General features: G+C 47.8%; 1 protein-coding gene across 1 annotated transcript; it reads left to right on the top strand.

Moving 5' to 3' along the window:
• The first annotated feature begins 255 nt into the window (after positions 1-255).
• Positions 256-7,384, top strand: LOC119161870 (uncharacterized). Its single transcript, XM_037414379.2, has 6 exons — positions 256-542; positions 2,334-2,459; positions 3,054-3,153; positions 4,518-4,818; positions 5,797-5,933; positions 6,885-7,384. The coding sequence occupies exons 2-6, from the start codon at positions 2,368-2,370 to the stop codon at positions 7,215-7,217; spliced, it is 963 nt and encodes a 320-aa protein (XP_037270276.2). The 5' UTR covers positions 256-542; positions 2,334-2,367; the 3' UTR covers positions 7,218-7,384.
• Positions 7,385-9,810: the final 2,426 nt, after the last annotated feature.

The raw sequence follows: 9,810 nt of genomic DNA, 5'->3' as shown, positions 1-9,810 counted from the left end.
TTCAACATAAAGCCTACGTTAACAGATACTCAAAAAAAAAACCGGGTCGAAAAGTAATTTTCAATTCTGGATAAATCCGTGATATACCAAATTAATCGGGTTTGGCAAAAACCAGCTGTCTGGTCGGCTCCCAAAATCAAGATGTAGCCATTAGTGTCTACTTTGTTGTTGATTCTTTTTTCTCACTATCTACATCTTTGGTTTCTTTCTTTTTTTTTAACATACTGTCTTCACTATACAACTCCCCCCCCCCTTTTTTTTTTCGTTGTAAGCAATAATGCAGTTATCGTCCATATGAGACTATATGTTCTCTTGGCCAATCCCCCAGAGTGGGTACGAGCCATGGATTAGAGGATACAAACAAACAAACAAAGACCGGTGCGAGTCGCACTTTCACACCGCCGGCCGCACCGAGCTACGCCGAGCGCAGTCATGGCGACGAATGCAACGTCGACACGCGGCATGTAGAGGACACGCAAGAAAGGCGACGACCGTGGCAATCGATGGCGTCGCCACGGCGAACGACGAGTAAACTATAGGAGGTAAGACGCTATACAGCTGCGCGTCGCAAGTGTCGTCATCTGTAAGACACGTCCCCCTCGTTGTCGCTACGCTAGAAGATGTTTCGGGAGTTTTCGATTTACGCGCTGAAGGCGTGTAGGTGATGCGGCAGTGTGCGCATCGCCCGATGGCCGAAATGTCGCGACCGGAAATTTCACCCCGTCCCCATCTGCCAAGAGCGGTTTAACTCATCTGCGTCATTACTGTCGCCTGTCATTGTACGGAAAGTGTCGTTGCCAACTTCGTCCGTTCTTTTGAAGGAGTGAATCTCTCGCTTTCGCTCTCTTTATCACAGTAACGCTTTGTAGACGTGTCTGGGATGGTAAATTTTATCACTTGAGGAGTGGATACAGTGGAGATCGGTAAAGAGACGTGTAATTGATAAAAAAAAAAATAAAAGGGAGGTTTCGATTTTCATAAGACGTTCAAATTTATACACTTCCGTTCTCATTGTTTCTCGTTTAAAGAGCATAACTGCCGAACACTTTTTTTGGACTAGTGTCATTTTTGAAATGCAACCGTAAAACATACATGTTGTCACGAAGTGCTCATTGCTCGTCTTCACATATACTAAAGCACCACCCACTCGTCTCCTTAAAAGTGATGACTGACAGCTGTCTCTTTGCAGCACGAAGCCACAAGGGCAAATTTTTGTTCAACTACTGCAAGCTTACTTTTCTAAGTAAATCGGATTTCCTTCTGGCTTGCAAAACAGGCGGTCGGCAGGTATCCCCTTCGCAAAACTTCCGCCTCCTGGCGGAATTCCGAAGACCTCATCTCGCAACGCTCCTTTCTGTGTTTAATGTACGAACCAGTACTTAAAGAACTTATACAGCACTTGATTTTATTGATTGATACGTCGAGTTTAACATTCCAAAATCACCATATGATTATGACAGGCGCCGTAGTGGAGGGCTCCGAAAATTTCCAGCCACCTGTGGTTCTTTAACGTGCGCCCAAATCTGAGCACACGGGCCTACAACATTTTCGCCTCCATCAGAAATGCAGCCGCCACAGCCGGGATTCAATCCCGCGAACTGCGGGTCAGCAGCCGAGTACCTTAGGCACTACATCGCCGCCGCGAAACAGCATTGGATTTTAGAGTTCTTCAAACAGCCGTGATGATAAATACTTGTGCAATTAAGGGCCGTCTTTGGAGCCAACGTTTCTAGAAGTTTCTAGTCTTGTCTTCTGTTGACAGTGGCGGATCCAGAGGGGGACGGAGGGTAGGAGGATATCCCCCTTTTCCTCAAAGCCTCCGTCAGCACTTCCACACACCTATCTGCGGATGTTTGTCGTTCACCTTCTATCACCGATTAGGACGAATAAAAGGTACCACTGCAAGCAGAAGAGTAATCATGCTGCAATGAGGTTATTGTGATGATAGTAAGTAATAAAAAACAAAATAGTAACGTACCCCCTCCTCCCCCTTCTCCACATTTTCGGTGTTGCTTCAAGCGACCGTCTCTTCGCCTTCTAGCGAAATGAGTCGCCGTACACGCCCTTGTCTGTCGCTGTTTTGAATATGACAAGACTAGAAAACGATGGCTCCAGAGAAAACTCTTGTTGATAGATTTTTGATTTATTCAAGCTTGCGTGTGCTTGGAACCTTGTTTAGATACATGCAGCCGTGACACACACGAACACGTCATATATAATTGCAAACTCGCACCATATGGCTGGCGTTCGTGAGCCATGACAAACCACTGTGAGAAAAAAAAAGTCAGTCATTCAATCGATCAATCAATCAATCATACCGATACGTGGTGCAGGCCGTATGAACCGAAGCCTCGGACGCCAGGCACGATGCCCGACAACGGTGACCAGCGACTCCTACTCATCGACACCGATCCGGGCGTGGACGATGCTCTCGCCATCATGTTAGCCCTGTCAAGCCCGTGAGTACATGCGGTCCCTGCCATAAAGTTTCCTGCCGATAAAAAAAAGGGGGGGGGGGAGGCACAATTAACTCAAGCTGTTTTCTGTACACCGTTGTCTGCGACAGCATTGCTTATTCGAGGTAGGATTTTGACTATAAGCGTGAAGAGCCTACACATAGCCGACGCTCACCATCATCCAGCCAAGCCTGGTCCACTTTCTGCCAATAATAAGTAAGCATTAGGTAACAAAGCAATCGACTGGAAACTTCAATGCAGCTTGAAGCGCGTTTCTCACTCTGCACCTCGTTACGTCTTGTAAGTCTCATCAATGATTGCATAATTTCACCAAGTGCGCCGGAGACCCTTGTTTTCAGGTGTTTAGAAGTGCTCTGCCAAACGTTTTTTTTTCTCATTTTTGCCACCAATCAGTGCACAGGAGTGCGCGAAAAGGCTTGACAGAGGGCATAGTATGTGGGCGGTTATCATATTTTGTGGGCACAGTGGTGACGCTGCTACAGCCCGTAAAGCAAACTAATTAGACCGAGATGCTGGTATTCATGATGACGCTCACGTCAGATTGCTACACTCGTCAAACGTACCCTCCATTCGAAGGTGCAAAGTGCTGGCCATCACGTGCGTGTCCGGGAATGTGGAACTGCCCCACGTCTACACCAACGTCCTGCGGATACTCAACTACTGCGGCAAGCTCGAGGTGTGTGAACGAAAAGATTTAAATAATAATAATAATAATAATAATAATAATAATAATAATAATAATAATAATAATATACCAGCCATTTCCACTCCATGAAAACCGCCAGAGAGTGAAATCTGTAAACGCGCCACTATATGTAATTGACTAGCGAGATTATGTGCATCAACACGACGAGGAATCATAAACATCATTAAGCATTGCCGTCATCATTTCTAGCACAATCATTATCATTTCGTCTTATTTATTTCATCATTTAACGATATGGTGTAGTAGCGCAAATTCACGGGGACGAAGAGGACAAGAAAACACGACACTCGCTACACTCACAACTAATTTTTATTTCAGAAGCAGCACTTCATATATAACCCATAACCCTAGCGACACAGAAAAGAACTACGAACACTGAATCATTGCCAACAGAAGCTTATGCGCAGACTCAAGCGATAGTACACGGCAGTTACGCTTAGACACTTTAAGATGACATAACTAAAACAGCCCTGGGTAACATCAAATAAAAAAAAACAAAAAATTTTGCTGGAATTCACACGTGTTTGAAACAAAATTTTGAAACGACAAAAAGGAGAGTATGACACATGCAAACACTGATCTCAATTAAGTCCTTCGAGGAAGCTGGCTTCTCGGTTACTTAACGAAACCGATGACTGACTAATGCATCCTTCTTTTCTTTTTTTAGTGTGAAAGGCTTCGACAATTTCTCTGGTTAGTTGGTTTCCATGACGGAAGGCTACGGTTGTGTCACTGTACAGTGGTGAGCAGCCACACTGGGAACAGTGTCTCTTTATGTGAGAATGAATGCCAGTTCCTAATGATCGCTTGTGTTCTAAAAGACGGGTGTTCAAACAACGACCCGTCGTTACCCAGGGCTGTTTTAGTTATGTCATCTTAAAGTGTCTAAGCGTAACTGCCATGTACTATCGCTTGAGTCTGCGCATAAGCTTCTGTTGGCAATGATTCAGTGTTCGTAGTTCTTTTCTGTGTCGCTAGGGTTATGGGTTATATATGAAGTGCTGCTTCTGAAATAAAAATTAGTTGCGAGTGTAGCGAGTGTCGTGTTTTCTTGTCCTCTTCGTCCCCGTGAATTTGCGCTACTACACCATATGGTTAAATGATGTCTCACCAACTAGCCCAGCTCTCAACCCTACTGAGTCTTATTTATTTCTTTATTCACTCACTCCCTTGGTCCTCTGACCCGCGTGACCCATAATACTATTACTTCTTCTTTATGATCGTCGGTACACGTCACGTTCAAATTACTGAAAAGGGGGCGAGCGACAGTGCGTGATTATATACCAAAGCACAAACGCGCGGATAGTTGGCAACCCTGGATACCGTGCGTGCAGATTCCGGTGTACCAGGGTTGCCGGCGGCCTCTGGTGACGTCACCGATGAACGCGGCCTGCATCCACGGCAAGGACGGCTTGGGCGGCGCGTCGGAACGCTACCCGCTTCCCGCCGACGGCGCGTTCGAGCGTCAGAGCGAGCACGCGTCGCAGGCGCTCGTGTCGCTGGCGCGCAAGCACGCCGGCGCCGTCACGCTCGTGGCGCTCGCGCCGCTCACGAACCTGGCCGTGGCGAGCCGGCTGGACCCGGAGTTCTTCGCCAACCTCAAGCAGCTCGTCGTCATGGGCGGCACGTGCGACGGCAAGCACCCCTCCTCGATAAAGGTTCCTTGTACAGGACGGTAGGATGGGATTCGAAAGTTGGCACGTGGTGCTTGGTAAGGATATGGCAGCACAGCGAAACGGATAGCTGAAAAAAAAAGTGAAGCAGGAAACTGGAAGGAGCAGGGAAGTTAGAAGTTGCTGGTAAAAAAAGACACAGAGGATCCCTGATACGTTCGCCCAAGATGGCTTGCCCTTGTTGTTCTTGAGACGCAAATTGAGGGGCGTCTCGTCATCTTCTTCTTCTTCCGAGTCGATGTAAAGCCCCTCTTTAAGTCGATGTACTGATCCTCTCTCCCCGACGAAAGATTTCGTCTCCTGACGTCGTTTTGCAACATTGCCTCCAGGATGGGCCCATGTTTGCCCAAGCAACGATGTCACGTGATGTCGTCGTGATATGTGACGTCATAGTGGAGTCATGATGAGGCACAAACTCCGGCAATATGTGACGTAACAGTGACGTCGTAAAGACGTTATTACCGATCACGTGACATTTTGCATCACTTGGGTTAACGCCGATGCCATCGACGGTATGGTATGGTATGGAGAACTTTATTGAAGTCTTGAGGATCAGTCCAGGACTGATGCTGGCTGCTCCCACGTCGGGACAGAGAGGCAAGCCCCTCTGCCGCCACACGGGCCCTCTGGACAGCCCTGAGTTGGTCCTCTAGCGCGTCACTGTGCAGCATTCGCTGCCAGCACTGTCACCTATTCGAGTTTTCGTCTTAAGACCACTAGACTTCCAAGCGAGACTTTACAATATAAGTTGAGGAAACTGTCCATTAGCGCGAACCGTGTGATCTCTCGGTGGTCGTTTTCTGTCGCTTTGCTGTTTCTTGCCGCAGTGATGAAGGTGATGCATGAAGATACTGTCACTATAACACGCTACAATGGAACAAGAGTCTATCCGAAAGGATGTTTCGTTTTCAAAGCGATAAACCGGCATAAATACTCGCAGGCATCGGGAACGTGACCGCTTCAGGCGAATTCAACTTCGTTTGTGACCCCGAAGCAACCAGAGTCGTGCTCACCGAAGCCTGCGAGAAGATTCAGCTCGTTCCCTACGAAACGTGCATCAGGCATTACCTCGACTGGGTACGCACTGTTTTTCGCAGTGTTGCTGTTGTGTTAACACTATTTATTAGTGCCACGAACAACGAGGGACAGTGTCTCTTCCAAGCACTTCAGGCCGAAGTACTTTTGACTTTGCGAATATTATTAAAACGCGTTTTTTTTTTAAATTCTAGTGTTACAGTACAAGGTGGCCGGGCATAGTCATCCTGCTGTAAGGCAGGTTTTTCCTGCAACCCCCTTTCTCCTTGCTGAGATGAAAATAAAGTTTGATGTGATGCAGTTCAAGTTGATAATTATATTGGATGCAGGCAATATTGGAGCATATGGTTACTTAAGGACCAATTCATTTTCGGGGTAGTCAATGAAAATTAATTAAACGAGTTAACTGAAAAAGCGCAATCTTTCCTTGTGAGCAGCTGAGATCGTTGCGCCATCTGGCGGAGCAGATCTTAACCATGCGCTCTTTTCTACCCCCGAGATCCATTCCGATGGCGACGAAACACAATGTTAACAGAAGTAATACACCAGAGAACGCTAACGTCGAATTGCCAGTGCCACTGCCAGACACCCAAGTCAAGGATTATTGTCGCCATCTACCTTTTTTTGCAGAAGAGCTTCTGTGGTCGAGTTTTGTTATACTTGCTAATGGAAGAAAACATGGTTGGTTATCTATGCGTGAACCATAGAATAAGTCATCGAATTGTAATAGTTACGAGTCATTACTGCGCTTCTCGTTAAAACACCAAAATAAGAACTTCGTAAATAAATAAATAAATATAAAACCCACACAAGCAACAAGATACTGAAAGGTTTGCTTCCCCGCATACACAATATTTTTCAGGAGAAGCCCACTCTTCGGTTTACACGGCCCATATTGGCTGACTGCACCCAATGCATAGTCGTCTGCCCGTGTGCGTGCTGAACGCTGTGACCTCTTGCACCTGAATGAAAGTACGGCCACGTATTACGCAGGACTGGTGCACCAATTGGGTCAACTTGAACACGCACAAGAGCCGCATGGTGCGCGACATCTCCGAGGGCATGATGAGGCGCCTCCGGGACACGCTCAAGCTGCCCGGTTTCTCCTGCTGCGACCTGCTGGCCATGGCCACCGCGGTGAACCCTGGCGTGGTGCTCAAGACCGAGGCGTACCCGGCGTGGCTCGAACTGCACGGCACGAGCACGCGTGGCACGCTCATCGTCGACAAGCGGCCTGGCATGAAAGGCGCCAAGCCCAACATACCGTTCGTGCTCCAGCTGGACACGAACGTGCTCAAGGAGATGTACACGCACATGGTGCGCTGACGATGGGCGTAGCCTGGTCGACAGGACGACGGCCACAAGCTGTCTCGTGGGAAGCTCCACCCCATCCGAGTGTCATCACTACGCAGCCCAAAACTCGGCAAGGCTTTGCACTAGTCTTTTGGTTTGCAATGGAACAGAAATAAAGATAGGGTTGTCCAGGACTTAAACCGCAGATACCAGGCAGATGTCATCGAGATTCAGTAATTAAGTATACTTTATGCGGGGGTCGTTACATACGCGATTCAGATGTCCGAGTGCATGAATAAGTGGGATGGTTATCTAAAAGAGAGTGAGTGAGTGAGTCAGTGAGTCAGTGAAGTGAGCGAGCCCCCCTCAACTGAGCTTAAAGAGAGTACACGAGCGAGCAGGCAATTAAACGAGCTCACGAGTGAGTGCGTAAACTATAGACCATATACTATAGAGTGTAGAGAGATGCAGATAGCGCGAATGAAGAAAAGTAGAAAGGAAAGAATGCTCTTGCCCTTCCCTGCTTCAATAATGAGCATTCCAGAATTTTCGCATGATATGCCCTTTGTAAGGCTAGATGTATGTCATGCAAAAATTGAGTGTTCGATTACGAGATAACATGGTATTGCAGCCCTCGAGCGCATTTTTACGAGTATGCATGAAATTATTAGGAAATCACCATATTTCAATTACCGGATAGCTCCTAGCGAAAAAATAAAGACAAAAAAGCGAGTGCAGCACAGCAACGGGTTGTCGAGATTGCTTGGTATCTGAAAGAGGTATGTGACGAAGAACGTACAGCGCGAACACAAGACGGGAATACTGAAGAGGGGACACAGACAAGCCATGCTGATGCTATGCATCAGCATGGCTTCCATCGGGTTATCGGCCAAAGAATTATCTTTTCTAGAAGAGCGCGTGTAACAATAACATGGAAGAATCTTTGTCATGCTGTAATTTTTTCAGTTTTCTTGTTTCTGTTGTTTTTTCCGTATATATTTTCCGCTTCTGTGTTAATAAAAATTCAGTTGCTAGTCAGCGCTTGTCTGTGTCCCCTCTTCAGTATTCCCGTCTTGTGTTCGCGCTGTACGTTCTTCATCATGCAATACCAACTAGCCCAAAGTTTCACTCTTCTAAGGTATGTGACCACCGTGCGGAGGCCGCATCGGACCTTTTTCAGATGCTATCATAATCAGCCATCACAACAATCAAACTCGATTCCCCTTCTAAAGAGAAAGTATGTCGAAACGATGCCATCGGTAATGCGAACCTACCTCTATTAAAACAATATCAATTTCCGAAACAGGTTAGATATTACGACAAAGAAACGTACGAACTTTATACACCATATTACGTGAATATTTTGGCTTCCAGAAGGTTTTCAAGATTATAATGGAGGCTTGTAGACTAAGGTGTGCGTTTCGATACATCGCATCACTCACTCATTCGCGTGCTGCAGCGTGGCCAGTTCACTTTGTGGGAATGGGCTGGATACTACGGCCATAACAATACATTGCAGCATTTTAATCAACTCTTTCCCAGTTGTCGAGTTCCACCATATCATAGTGAATTTCCAGCTTTGAGTATTTTCCACCACGGAAAACAAAAGAAAGAGAAGGAAAGAAGGAGAGCGAGAGAAGTGCATGATTCTATGAAGATCATCGTCATCATCATCATCAGCCTGACTATGCCCACTGCAGGACAAATGCCTTTCCATATTCCGCCAGTCCACTCGGTCCTGTGCTTGCTCATATGTGCCATTAAAAAATAAATTATTCGTTTCGTGCCCGATCACTAAACGTGGGTGTGGATCAAGCCAGTGATATGGTTCATCGGCATCATTAGTGAGCAGGGCAAAAGAACAAGACAAATCCCGGTCGACGGACACCCAGCACAGCGATCCCCTGTTGTGGGTACGGGTCAGATGTAAAGGGCTAAGCAAGCAGCGGTCGTTATGCCGCTTACAAAATGTCATCATCGACCTTCATCATCATTTTCTAGTCAGCTCACGCAGTTCATGCGGAGAGCTCGAGGCGCGAGCCACAGCCAAGAACGAGCTCGCGCACCTGGCGGTCTGGACGCTGCAGCTGCCACGCCCTGTAGCTAAAGTGGCGAGATAGGCACGACCACGTCGGCCGCCCTCACGCCTCTTCTCACGTCCCTCTCCGCCCCTCACTACAATACCAACCGTCGAAGACCGAGCCAAGCATGGTCGAAGAATCGGTCACCGAGGAACCGTCTCGCAGCCCACACCATGTGGAGCCCAGTCCGAGGTCCTTCGGCTACGGCGCGGCCGTCGTCTTCGCGACCATGACGCTCATCATCGTGCTGCTCCTCTTGTTCGACGAGTCGCCACGACAGCGCCTCAGGACCGAACCCTTCTGCTGCCCGGACGTGGTGAACCGCGTCTTCAGCGGGGCTAACCTGAGTATCGACCCTTGCCGCAGCATCTTCGGGCACACCTGTTACGCTTACGTCGCGCCTTCGTGGGAGGGCGACTACCACTTGGGGAGCCTGCGTAGGAGACTCTTCCACAACAGCAAAACGCCCAGCGCAGACACGGACCCAATAGACGGCATACCCATCACTGAAGCCGGTAGGGCGGTCGCGGCCTACTACCGCGCAT

Source organism: Rhipicephalus microplus, chromosome 3, assembly GCF_043290135.1.
Source record: "Rhipicephalus microplus isolate Deutch F79 chromosome 3, USDA_Rmic, whole genome shotgun sequence".
In the NCBI taxonomy this organism is placed as follows: Eukaryota; Metazoa; Arthropoda; class Arachnida; order Ixodida; family Ixodidae; genus Rhipicephalus; species Rhipicephalus microplus.
This window is presented reverse-complemented; position numbering and strand designations above follow the sequence as displayed.